General features: G+C 42.7%; 1 protein-coding gene across 2 annotated transcripts in view; it reads right to left on the reverse strand.

Moving 5' to 3' along the window:
- Positions 1-433: 433 nt before the first annotated feature.
- The window catches only part of PRELID2 (PRELI domain containing 2), a 78,835-nt gene continuing 64,843 nt past the window's right edge, over positions 434-14,425 (reverse strand). For both annotated transcript variants that reach the window (XM_020872297.2, XM_020872292.2), the window contains 2 exons: positions 5,645-5,714; positions 434-895 (listed from right to left, as the gene is read on the reverse strand). In XM_020872297.2, coding sequence (XP_020727956.1) covers positions 5,655-5,714 — 60 coding nt within the window. In that variant the 3' untranslated portion in view covers positions 434-895; positions 5,645-5,654. The remainder of the gene's footprint in view (positions 896-5,644; positions 5,715-14,425) is intronic.

Below are 14,425 nucleotides of genomic sequence, written 5' to 3' on the forward strand. Positions count from 1 at the left end.
CTGGGAGCTGCGCGTATGTTCAAACGCGCTTCTGTCCGTTCAGCTCCCAGACTTGAGCCTTTTACATCAAATACCCTGGTTTCATCATCACAAGTAGAAAGAGCTGTGCCCGATTATCCCCATTTGCCCAGTTAAAAAAAAAAAAAAAAAAAAAAACACGAAGAGGTCACATGACCTGCTCCACATCCCAGAATGAGTTAGAAGGAGCCAAGATGATAGCCCACAGCCTCCCTGCCCGCTCCAGGTTGTGTTAAGGACCAATCACAGTTCACATTATAAAAGCTATGCTGGTAGCAGGTACGTTGTATTGCTGGGTAAAAAAAGTCAAGTGCTCCTGACTTCTGAGACTCTTCAACATTTCTATGAATATGGCTTAACTTCAACACAGGTCTGGTGTATTTCTGTCTGTTTCAGGCCACCCAAGAATCACGTATCAGGTTTAACTACTTTATTTGCCCCAGCATCCTCTTGTTAGTTCTATAAGCCATGATGCAGAGAACAAGTAGAAACACGCAGCACTTTCCAGGCCTCTGGCCCATCCTTAGCTGTCCTGACACCATCACCAGGCAATCAGCAGAATGTCCTGATGAAGGACAGACATCAGCTTCTCCAGGATTTTTTCTTTGGACATCACCTTCTCTGGAATTTTTTCTTTATTTGTAAAATTGCAGAGCTTGTGCCATTAAGAATCAGCCAGAAGGTGTCAGCCACACAAGAGCCTCTCTCTGGGGCCGACTCCCAGGGGCATGGATCACGTCAAGTGCCAGCAGGAAGGTGTCCTCTTCTCTAAGCTGCCAACACCACATCCTTAAATCTGTACTTCTAAACCCGTGTCTTTGGATGTGTTGTGTCCGAGGAAATATGCTCAGGCAGAAGTAGACACAGCACGACTTCCCTGCAAGAGAAAGCAAACAGGCTTTACCACCTAACGAACATGTCTCACGGTCAACGCTTATTTGCCCACTTTTTCTGAAGCAACTCTTAAGAGCCGCTTGAATTCTATCACTATGGCTAATTCTAAAAGAAATTGCATTTCTTAAAAAAAAAAAAAAAGAAATTGCACTTCTGTCTCCTAATGATCTTCGAACAAAGCAAGCACCTCATTTTATTAAGTCCAGCTACCCAAAGGAGCTGGTTCAAAGGGAAGTTAAGATATAGCGAAAACTGAGGTCTTAATCATTCCCATGTGAAAGAAGGTGACTATGTTATCAAACCTCACCAGGCCCGGCCTCCCAACTGCCAGCAGCAAGAACAAACAGATGTCAGGGCTATTTGTTTTCTGCAAAAATGACAGGAAATCAAAAATCTATCAGATGGATGTGTCAGCAGCACACCGCAAGCAGACTGGTTAGTGAGATTTATGCACCTAAGCTCAGGACAAAATCACCTTCTAAGCTTTCTAACTATCAACACCAACTAGAATACACATGCCACTGAGATATGGAAGCATCGTTAGGGCGAGGTGGTACCCTACACAATGTGGTCAGGTTCTATGTGTGATTTTAAATTATGCACATTTGAAATGTGTAGTAGAATATAAAAATATTAAACAACATCTCCTTGGACACATTTGTACAGACCCCATGGAATGCTTTTTTAAAACACTGTTAAGAACTGCAACATTCCAAAGCTCAAAATCTGAGTACACTGGACATGGCACCTACACTATCGCCACATCAGAGTGCTACTGCACCTGCTAAACAAAAACCTGTATTTCTACCCCACTATGCGTGTGCACTAGAACCTTATGAAGCAATTTTAATGACCACTATTGCTGGTGTCTTAGCGTCATTGTTGTGATCCTTTTAATGCTTTTTCATGCCTTAAAATAACACCCTCCAACTGGTGGTCAGAGTTAACTCTCATACTATTATCAACTTTGGACTAGAGGCAAGATGAGATCAAATGATACATTTAAAACCAAACAAAGACCATACCACCACCAGGAGGCCACCTCATGCTAATTTAGGAGCCATCAAACTCTAATCCCTGGGAGAGACAACTTTTCTTAAAGGGCCAGATGGTAAAAGATATGTCACAGCTCGATGCTTCTGCTGTAGCTGGAACATGACCAGGAACATAGCTGAGTTTCAATAAAACTTTATTTACAAAAGAGGCCACAGGTTAGATTTAGCCTCTGGGTTACAGTTGGCTGACTTCTGCTCTTTAGCTATGGAGTTAATCCCCACCCCACACCTCCCCCTCAGCCCTTTCTTTCAATGAAGCATTTTATTGCACATAAAAGGAAGTTTCCCTACCTACATTCTCCCACTTTGGTAAATGTAATTTTTAGAAAATAAAAAGTTCCATTAAGATAGGTATATTTCAAACTTGCCAAAATTTTGCAAAAACAGTCCAAAACATGAGCTAAAAGGTGGGAGCAATAAACTGGCAACAGCATCGCAGCAACAGCACTGCAGGGACAGAAATGCCTCAAAATGCTCCATATCGTGTTCTTCATGATGCTGACACAGCTGTGTACATTTGTCAAAACTTACCGAGTCATGAAAGCGAAAGAGGAGAGTAGAAAAGTTGGCTTAAAGCTCAACATTCAGAAAACTAAGATCATGGCATCTGGTCCCATCACCTCATGGGAAATAGATGGGGAGACAGTGGAAACAGTGTCAGACTTTACTTCTGGGGGCTCCACAATCACTGCAGATGGTGACTGCAGCCATGAAATTAAAAGACGCTTACTCCTTGGAAGGAAAGTTATGACCAACCTAGATAGCATATTAAAAAGCAGAGACATTACTTTGCCAACAAAGGTCCGTCTGGTCAAGGTTATGGTTTTTCCAGTGGTCATGTATGGATGTGAGAGTTGGACTGTGAAGAAAGCTGAGTGCCGAAGAATTGATGCTTTTAAACTGTGGTGTTGGAGAAGACTCTTGAGAGTCCCTTGGACTGCAAGGAGATCCAAGCAGTCCATCCTAAAGGAGATGAGTCCTGGGTATTCATTGCAAGGACTGATGTTGAAACTGAAACTCCAGTACTTTGGCCACCTCATGCAAAGAGCTGACTCACTGGAAAAGACCCTGATGCTGGGAGGGATTGGGGCAGGAGGAGAAGGGGACAACAGAGGATGAGATGACTGGATGCATCACCAACTCGATGGGCATGAGTTTGAGTAAACTCCGGGAGTTGGTGATGGACAGGGAGGCCTGGCGTACTGCGATTCATGGGGTCGCAAAGAGTCGGAAACAACTGAGCGACTGAACTGACTGACCGAGTCATACACTGAAATTAGTCAATTTAATTGTGCTGATGAAGGCAATTTAACTGAGCAATGAAGCCAATTTTGAAAAAAGCGTAAAGCCTTGGCCATAGCCCCTAATTTGCAGTGACTGTAGACCCCTGTGGTAAGAGTATACAGTCCTTAATTCATAGCTGCTCCTGACAGAACTGGTCATAAACGATGACAGTCTGAACGACGTAAATCCTCCAGGAACTCTGTTGCATTAAAGGCATTCTGCAGCTCGCCTGCACTCAGCTCCTCATAGCATCCAGACCTCAGCTTCTTCACTTCAGGGAGGAGAACTGGTTGCTTTTTAGAAACAACAAAAAGCCTCGAGTTCATGACTTCGCTTTCCACCACAGTAAAACCAAAACCAAAGAACAAGAACATGAGTCATTTAAGATGGGAGCTAATGCTTATTAAATTTCCTCTTTTTCACTATAACCCTTTAAATCAAAACCACAGGCTGACGATTTCAAACATGATGTGTTGTTGAGTCTCAACCCTTTTCAGTCATCTTTGCTCCACTGTGAAGCCTGTCAACCTTCAAGGAGGGGGAAGAAAAGATAAAATTGGCAAATAAGAAGAGGCTGAGATGCTAAAATCAGGGAAAAGCCACACACAGAAAATTATTCCTCCTCTGATTAAAGTTGATGGAAGATGTACACAATAATTTCAAAACACCAGCCATCAGCTTTTGCAGGGTCCTTGCATTTCATCTGTCTACAACTCCAAGATGGGAACTTATTTAAAGCAATCATTCTTAAGGTGTGGTCCCTGGACCAGCCTCACCAGCATCCCCTGGACTGTGGTCAGAAGCACAAAGCCCCAGGCTCCACCCAGACCTCCTGAATCAGGAACTCAGAGTGGGACTCACCACTCTGTGTTTACCAAATTCTCCACGTGATTCTGACGCTCACTAAAGTTTCCAAACCACTGATGTAAAGTCTGAAAACCAATATATAGTTGTAAGTTGAGTTCCTCATTCTCTAATTAACCTGACTTTAGGTTCCACCCTGCAGGGTAAGATGGGCTCTATGCCCAAGTGCACCAGAGGTGCTTTGAAAGCCTCACAGAGAGGCCAATTTGGAAAAACAGGGGGCTGTGGCCAAGTTATTCTCCACAACTTTCCCAAGAACAGAGCAGATGTGGGAGCACACATGTCGATTCCATGCCAACACTGTTTGAGCACCTGCCATGTGCCAGGCTTTCACTAGATGGAATTATCTTGCTTAGCCCTTCCAGTAATAAATAGATGTATCAGTGTGTGTTAGGTATACAGAGGTTTAATATTCATCAGAATGGAGTCAAACTTGCAAACAAGCAGAAACCCTTTATAATTCTCCAATCCTCATGCATAGGCCTGGCCAGCATGCTTTGCATGCTGAGGTTCTTGTATACAAATGTTCCTTTTGCTTCTTCTTTGGTTAACTGTTCTCAAACTTTATTGGATATCAAAGTTAGAGACCAGGTCGTTTACACAAGACCATGTATACTCTAGGTTAAAGCCAACATAAGGAACTTTGAGGTAATTCTGAATTACCCATGATAATGTTTGCTCTATTCAAAGGTTCTACCTTCTCTCAGATGTTAAAAATCGAAGTCAAATAAACCAGGTAATATGCAAATCCACTAACTTATACTAGGCTTTCAGTCTCTCAGATAACTTTGTTCTTCGCTTCCCAGCAAGCATGCCATTCTCCTTGATGTAGATAAAAAAAAACTTAAAGAACTGAAAAGGAAGTACTTCTGGAATCCCCTTGCTTATCTGTTAACCCTACATCACTTGCCCTGAAAGTGGCATGTGCTCCAGCACAAGTACTATCTCTTCCATCCTCTGCCCATGGTAGACATTGCTGATCAATCACAATACTCTTATCCAGAGCCCAAGAGTTATTTTCCAGGCCTTGGCATCCTCCTCAATAGCATTTCAGACAGCCACCCCCAATTGGCAGGAATACACATAACTGATGAAATATCTGTATTTCACTGGTCAATCAACATGCCCCTTTCTTATTCTTTTTCCTGCTCCAAATACAGCTTTAAACCCCTGCTTTCACTGTTCTTGGGACAATAAAATTAGGCTTCAGTTAATTCTGAACTGCAGTCTCTACAACCTATGCTATATACCTTGAGGGTGGCAATCACAGAGGATTGCATTGAGCAGTTTAAACAATCTAAGAGCAGTTGCAACCCAGCACATAGTACAAAACTGCTCTGAAAATCAAAGAACCAAGCAAATAAAGGTATATAGAACAGATAACAAAACACTTGCAAGAAGCATCCTGTGAGTATAACTGGGAAACATACAGCAAGAATAGCCCAGGGAAGCTGGAGCATAATACTTAGGCTTATAAGCATGAAGACATGGCTTGAGTAAATAATTCTGATTTTGCTTTTGGTACTCACTGGTGATTCTTTATTCGGCTAAGGGGGCACCACACTGTTCCTTTAGCAGCATCTCCATTATTCTAATTCCCTAGGGAGAGAAGAAAGAAACATCAAAATGCCACATTTCACGGACAAGCACTTTTACATTTATCACAACCTTTCCCTTCAAGGAATCCAAGCTATGGCCATGTATTCATTTCAGAAAAGTAGGCTTGTAGTCATATCTCACATTTTTATAATATTCCATTCAGCAATTTTATATACGTTATCTCCACATGTGCTCGGAACTACTTGGGGAAACAGGCAGAGCAGAGCTGTGAATCTTCCATTTTAAACATAAGAAAGCAATTTAAGCGACTTACTGAAAGTGATCCAGCTACTAAGTGGCACTGCCAGAGCTGGAGTAATCATGGTGATAGTTAACACTACACCAGTGATATCAGAGATCACAGATCACCGTAACAGGTATAATGACAACGAACAGGTCAGAAATTACTGAAATGTGACACAGAGACACGGAGTGAGCAGATGCTGTTGGAAAAATGATGCCGAAAGACTTGCCTGGGGATTTCCCTGGTGGTCCAGTGATTAAGATCTTGCCTTCCAATGTAGGGGACATGGGTTTGATCCCTGGTCAGAGAACTAGGATCCCATAAGCCACAACCAGAGAAGCCTGCATGCCACAACAAAGACCCAGCACAGCCAAAAAAAAAAAAAAAAAGGCTTGCTTGATGGAGGGTGGCCACAAACCTTCAGTCTGTAAAATGTGCAGTGTCTGTCAGGTGTGATAAAAGAAGCTATGCCTGTGTTTACTCAATACTTACACAAGTGCTAGACTCGCTGCCGAGGTCTGCGTGGGCGTTATCTGGTGCACCGTCATCCGGTGGTGGGTACGAGGTGGACTATGGAGATCCTCCCCCTTCTGCCAGCACCACAGGCTGCTGCCAGCACCCAGCTACCCTCGGCCAAAGGGAGCTGTGGTACCTAAGGTCATGCCCCTCTCCAGGACTGGCCCACATCGGATGGCTGGCCAATATAAGGAAGGAAGATCCAGCCCCCCGTGTAAATTTGGGACAACTCGGAAGGGTATCCCATTGCCACAGTTCCCCATTGGGTCAGCTGAGACCTTCATCACGACTGCATTGCAGTTCACGGTTACCTTCTGCCCACTTCCCTCACTCCCTCACAAGAGTTGTTCCCAAGAGCCCATTCCAACTACCCTCTGCACAAAAATCTCCATCTGAGCCTGTGTCCGAGAGCCCAACCTTGTTTAACCTTCATTTTACTGATGAAGAAAACAGAAATTCAAGGAGGGTTTAGTAATTTCCCCCACATTATACAGCTATTAAATAATAAAGCCAGAGGAAGAACACAGACGCTGAATTCTGGTTTCAGGGGCACCCCTTAACATCACAAGGCTCACACCAAGGCTGAACACATCAAGTTGCCAGCCCATCCACCTCAGCTGGTCAAGTTCTACCCTGAAGGAAAGAAGAAAGCAGATACTCCCTCTTTCCTTCTTGAAGGACAAGTTCTGTAGATCAGAGGCTAAACCTTCAGATGGAAAGGCAGGGTTGTGATGTAATTATGAACTGCAGTGTTAAGGAATTCAAAGCTGGGTTGTCAGAAATGGGACAGACTGCACTCAGGGACAGGACAGAGGATAACAATGAGCAACACTAACTTAAACTGCAGGTCTCAGGCCCCACACGGTAAGGCTTTGATTTCAGAGGACTCTAGTAGACCCCAGAGTGCTGGATCTTTAACTGCTGCTTCCCACAGTCAAGCAGGGCTGGGAAAGACTGAGAGGAACTACAGGAGACAGATAGGGACTTCCTACTTGCGGTTTGTTCTGAGTCACAGGAGGGGAACGCATCTCTAGAGAAGACAACACAATACACTGAGTACTAAATTACACTGAGGGCTTCCCTGGTGGCCCAATGGTAAAGAATCCGCCTGCAATGAAGGAGACATGAGTCTGATCCTTGGGTCGAGAAGATTTCCTGCAGAAGGAAATGGCAACCCACTCCAGTATTCTTGTTTGGGAAATCCCATGAACAGAGGAACCTGGTGGGCTATAGTCCATGGGGTCACAAAAGAGTAGGACACAACTTAGTGACAAAACAACAGAACTAAAACTACACTAAACAAAAGTTAACATTTCCTTGAGGTTCCTTGAGGTTTCCAAAGGTCCTTCAGATTTCTAGCTGCTGTTGTTGTTGTTCAGTCACCCAGTTGTGTTCGACTCTTTGCAACCCCATGGACTGCAGCACGCCAGGCCTCCCTGTCCCTCACCATCTCCCAGAGTTTGCCCAAGTTCATGTTCATTGCATCAGTGATGCCATCCAGCCATCTCATCCTCCGACACCCTCTCCTCCTTCTGCCCTCAATCTTTTCCAGCATCATGTGCTTCTCCAATGACTCAGCTGTTTACATAAAGATGACCAAAATACTGGAGTTTCAGCTTCAGCATCAGTCCTTCCAATGAGTATTCAGGGTTGATTCCCTTAGGATTGACTGGTTTGATCTCCTTGCTGTCCAAGGGACTCTCAGGAGTCTTCTCCAGCACCACAAATATAGCCACTATCTTGGAAGGAAGAAATATTAACTAAAGGATCTTGTTGATACCAAGAAGTGTGGAGTATGGGGCGAACCGAAACATCAGACTATTGGGCCAGGAGCCCTGCTGAGTATTCTGCTGGGCACCTCAGGCTCCTCACTTTTACCAGGCATCACTTAGACCAGAGAGTTCAGGGCACCTGGAGGCTGACTAAACAGTGATTAAACCAGAATTACTAGAGGAACCCACAAAAGCAAATACAGAGTCCCAGCCCTACCCAGATCCCTACAATCTGAACTTCCAAGGCTGGAGCATGGAGTCTGCAGACAGTCCTCCTGTGGTTCTGAAGCACGACTCATTCAAGTATGAGAATATGTTTAAAAAAAAAAAAGCAGCTGGATACCACCTCCAGACACTGATGAAACAATTGTCCTTAATCATTTCTGAAGATACAGCACATACTCTTAGAGCTATTTACCTTTTTAATTACAGGGGAAAGGAGGGGTTGAGGATGAAACAACAAGTGGAATGACATTTAAACTAATTCTGCTCTTACTCATTCAACACAAAACCAGTTCACAAATATTTACTGGGCACCTGCCCATGTGTACTGGAGAGTAAATGGTGAACAAGTCTAAGTCCCTGCCTGCGTCGAACATATGGACTAGTAGATTTCATTCCCCTTGTCTCGTTTTTCTTTTCCCCCTTTGGTTCAACAAACCCCTGAACAATAATTAAATGCCTTCCTTCTCTTTTCAGGATGAATAAAAATGGCCATGTTAATTCTGTTGCAAGCTTCTTTTTATAGAGTGGGCCCCAAAGTCTAGTCGGTATGTCTTTAAAACCAGAAAAGCAGACTCCTTCCTTAGAGGTGAGCACCAGTGAACTCTTCCCATCTGTCTAAATTAAGAACGCCACCATTTACTGAGCCGAGAGCTAGCTGACGTAAGTGAAGACTTTGGGGTTTGCCTTGGGAATTGAAAGACGTTATTTATTGAATCAATTAAGCTTACAATGTGACAGTTGATTTTCTTTCCCTTTTACCCCTCTTTCACATCACTTCAGTCTTTTTAAGTAGAACAGTTAAAAATTGAAGGTGGAGAACAAGGGCAAATAGAGAGACCCATAAAATGAATTAAAAACAAAAAAGGCCTACCAGGGAGGCCCAGCCATTATTTAGTAGTCTCTTTAGTAAGGAGGGACCAAATCAAAACCCAATCGATACAGTCCTTTCAAATAAAGTCTCTTAAAATCCAACTCCCAAGAGATCAGGCTTAAAGGGGCTAAATTTACACCACTTATCACACAATAATGCCTGAAATGCAAAACAAACATTACTTGGACCCACCTTTATAGATGGAGCTTAACTGAAAAGCTTTTTGGGCTGATAAGCCATAAAGCAGCTTGATTTTATTATTTCCTTCCCCTCTGAGCATTTTTCCCCCCTGTTTCCAAGCCATCTTTCTCTATTTGCCATTGTACAGACATGGGAGCCCTCCCACTCTCATCCCCCTCATTCCAGGGCCATGCTGGCCAGCTGGGTCCCCACCGAGGAGACCCAGAGTCGCATTTTTCAAATTCAAAACACTTCACAAATTCCCCCATTCTCAGAGCGTTTGAGAAAGCTGATTACTACAGAAAATGAAAAGCTTGCCTGAAGAGGAGGCAGAGAAAGTTACTAAAGATGGCTAGATCCAGACAGTATATTTATTTTATTCTCAAACAGATGCTTCCTTTAGAAGCTCTGACTTAAACCCAGGAGGTCCTGAGGAGGCTGGCATGAAGGAGGACTGCAAAAGCTGCAGTCTGAATAAGACCCAAGCCTGGCTGTGAGTGTGACAGAGTGAAGGGGAGGTCCAAGCAGAGGAGAAGAGAGGACTGTCAGACCTCACAAAAACTACAAAGTCCTTAGGGAATTCCCTAGTGCTCCAGTGTTCAGGATTCTGCACTTCCATTGACAGAGGCCTGGGTTTGATCCCTGGTCAGGGAACTAAGATCCCACCAGCTAAAAGAAAATTACAAAGTGCCAAAGCAGTTCTAAAAGACACATCTGGAGGGCGCTCTTAACAAAAGGGCTGCTCACCTAATTATCGCAATAATTAAAGATTGGTCATAATTGAATGAAGAATAACTATTTGTATACTTAGTGTTTAACCAGAAGCTAGATACTGCAATAACCAGATTAAGCACTGGAAGACCTCTCCTCCCGCCACTGAAAAGAAAGCTTTCTTGTGCATCATGACTTTGGAATAAGTACCAGGAACAGTATTAGCACCCATTGTGTATAAAAGACTGCACTGATGCTGTGAGGAATGAGATGCAGGTAAGGCATGATGCTTCTGTTCAAGGGTCATCAATTTCTTGGGAGGAATTACGAGGAATACAAAATAACTGAAAAATAAGACAGTCTCTGAGAAGCATTACCATGCTTGAAAAAAAAAAAAGTTCAATGGAAGAAGGGAAGTAGACACTGATCCTGCATGAAGGGAGGACCTAGAGAAGCTGCTGGAAGATGAATGGTTTGAACAAGACCCAAGCCTGGCTGTGAATGTGACATACAGAGCGAGGGTACTGTCAAGCAGAGTGGGGACTAACAACAGGCGTGGGGGCGGGAACATCAGTGCTTGTGCCGCTAAGCGTCCACCTTCCTGAAGGGGGAGGAGGTGGACTGGATGCAGCAGGAATGAGAGTATTACACTTCCCGTGTTTCCACACCCCCCACCACCACCTGCTCACACACACCCTTCCTCCCACCTCAGCTCTGCTCTTTCCTGGAAGAGACAAAAGCACGTACAACATCCCACAAATAGCCCTGTAATTATGCAACAACACTCAGATTTATGGCCGAGTCCAATTACCTGTGAAACTTTGGGCATTTTACTTAGATTCTCTAATCATCAACTGTCTCATCTTTGAAGGGAGATGATGTAGTAACATAGGCTTGTGAGAATTAGTCAAAATCATAATGTTTGATCTGGTTACCAGAGTACCCAGCTTCTGGTAAATACTCAGTAAATAGCTACTCATCTAAATCTCTTCCGTGATCATCTAATCTCACTAGAATCCAAATTCCATAAGGCTGGGAGCCTTGTCTATCTTGTACAAGTTGTGACCCCCTAGAAGAACAATGCCCAGTACACAGAAGGCCTGCAGTGAATGTCTACTGAATGAATGAATCTATCATCCAACCAATTAATCATCGGTTTACAAGGCTACCACGTTAGATGAGAAGGTGCTCAGAGATAGGGAACAACAGTTATTTACATTTGAATCTTCACTGTCTAATGCAGAATTTGGCACAAAATACATGCTCAATATTTATGAATCATAAGGCTGATCAACTGATTAGTTCTGAACGCCAGGTTGATGAATGTCTGGAATTATAGTGTAATCAGCCCAGTGGTTAGCATCCTAGAAAGTGTGGTAAAAGGTCAGGATAATATGAGTTGCCATAGGAAACGAAAACAAAAACAAAAACAAGGAAGGAATAGAAGTATGAATGATAAAAGGGAGGGAATGTTGTGGAAAGAGCTGATAGTAGAGACGGAGGACTGAAAATGGGACCTAAAGCATCCGGATTAGCCAAGAGGAGCTAGAAAGTGAGGTCATCCCAGGTGCTGAGTGTACATTATAAAACCACTCACCTCCTGAGAAGAACATATGCAGCAAGTTTACTTTAAAAACCTCCCTTCTCTTTTGTTTCTCAACTTCTTTAAGTTGGTTTACATAAAACTTTCCCAGAATCTTTTTATTTATTTTATGTAGAATCATAACAGTACCAATAAAAGGTAGAATAAGAAAATGTTGCTTCCCCAGTGTTCCACTGCTTTTATAATAAAACTCAACTTCTTAACCATGGTTAGAAGGCTCCAGGTAATCTGCCTCTAGCCCACTTCAACCACAGAAAAGAAGGAAGGAAGGAATGAGGAAGGGGAAGGGGAGGGAGGGAGAGACAAAAAGGGAGGAATCCACATTCGGTAAGAGAAACACTGCTCAGTGCTTCTCCAGGAAAAGATCTTTTCCACAATAAAGTATCTTTTATTCTGAGACTTTTACATTTGGCATTTCTCATTTATTAAACTGGGGTAACAGCAGACTACAGTAAGAGTTAAAATGTCCTGGTACATACTGTGTGCCAGGCACTGTGCTGAGTGTTTTATCTGCACTGGCTCATTTTACCCTCCTATCTGCCTTCCAATGCTCATCTTGATTTCATCCAAGATAATCAGGATTAACTCTGAATATTCACTAGAAGGACTGACACTGATGCTTCAGCTTCAGTGCAACACTTTGGCCACCTGCTGCGAAGAACTGGAAAAGACCCTGGTGCTGGGAAAGGTTGAGGGCAGTAGAAGGGTGCGACAGAAGATAAGATGGTTGGGTGGCATCACTGCTTCAATGGACATGAGTTTGAGTAAACTCCGGGAGATAGCGAAGGACAGGGAAACCTGGTGAGCTGCAGTCCATTGGGATGCAAAGAGTCAGATACAACTTAGTGACTAAACAACAGCAACAATCAGGATTAAGAGTCCAGGATTTAGGATCCTAGAACATCGGAGGGCTGTAGGGTTTTCATGAGACTACATGCACCTAGTATGATGTTGGGTACACAGCAAGAGTTTTTCTTCCTTTCCCTATCGATCCTGCTCAAAAAGCCTGATATATATATAAATCAGATATTTCAGCCTTGTACCCAAACTAAATGACAAGATTCTTAATACACAAATCAATATTTAATCACATCTACAAATTATTTTAAATACAATGTTTTTCAAGTAGGAATATCCTAACAGACTGTATGACTTCAGTATCATTTTCCCACAGGGGCTACTAAACTCTTGAGTAAGATTCATTTTTATTTTGATAAGTAACTCAAAATTCTTAGGTGTAACTGCAGAACATTAAATTGATTCAATAATTCAAGATGTCTCTGCTTCACATTATAAATCTTCTTCTCTTCTTCAGGGGAATATTTAATCTCAGATTTGTAAAGGAAAAGAATATATCTCCAAATAATAAAAATCTAAAAACTTGCAAAGGACACTATATTATTTAGTCCAGATAAGAAACTCTCAGCAAAGAAATGAAAGTGGCCCATCCAGTTTAGGGAGTTGTCCTTGGATCAAGTATCACAATGAAAGATGACAGAGCCTTTTCCATATTGCCAATTTGCAAATGATCCTTGACTTGAAATCAACCTTTTAGTGGCTAAAGGCCTTCAGTCATTGGTCTCCCACACTCCAATGTGACTCAATAAGTGTACTTTCTTTTTTAATTTTTTAAAATGTGACTTGTATATAATTTCAGTTTTCCTTAGACTTCGTGCAAAATATGCCTTGTTCATATGTATCTGTCAGATATAATTAGCAGTAATTTTTTTACTTAGTTGTGTCCAACTCTTTGAGACCCCATGGACTGTAGCCCACCAGGGTCCTCTGTCCACAGGATTTTTCAGGCAAGGATACTGGAGTGGGTTGCCATTTCCGCCTCTAGGGGATTTTCCAGACCCAGGGATCAAACCTGAATGAATCTCCTGTGTCTCCAGGATTGCAGGTGGATTCTTTACCTGCTGAGACATCAGGGAAGCCCAGTGATTTTTTTAAACATCAGACTACCCTCCCATCCAGTGCCACATCCACCTATGACATTTCTGACAACTGATCATCTTGCTTAGAAACCTCCATTGATGGGATGCTCTGTACTCATTCCTTCTATCTTAGGCCTCATTACGACACAATCTTTCTTACATTGAAGCAGCACTGGCTTGGTGCCTGGCACCAAAGGGTCCCAGTACCAAGTCTTGTGCCAACTCTTATCCTACCAAACTAAAGGACAACAGGGTTCCTATCAATTCCCTTTATTAGCCTTTTTTTTTTTTTTTTTGCTATTCATCAGATTTTTATGCTCAGTCATAATTTCCCCTTGTTTTTTCCCCATTCTGAGTCAGACAATGGCTAACAGAATGCTTGTACATTTAATCAGTGAACTGTCTTTAAAAGAATAAATAAATCCAACTGTCACCTAGAAAATAGATAAATCCAATGGATGCCCAGACAATTTTCTTTTAATCTTTTATCTCTACTCTTCTCCTTCCCCTAAATTCTCAAATTTCTATAATAGCCTTCTTTACAGGCAGGGCCAGTCTGTTGACTTTGAATTATGTATTTTCTTTGAACAAAATATAATTTTCCAAAGCCTTATTTTGGTCAAAACCATATCTCACCAAAGCCTGTGACTTC

The sequence above is a fragment of the Odocoileus virginianus genome, chromosome 3, assembly GCF_023699985.2.
Source record: "Odocoileus virginianus isolate 20LAN1187 ecotype Illinois chromosome 3, Ovbor_1.2, whole genome shotgun sequence".
NCBI lineage: Eukaryota > Metazoa > Chordata > Mammalia > Artiodactyla > Cervidae > Odocoileus > Odocoileus virginianus.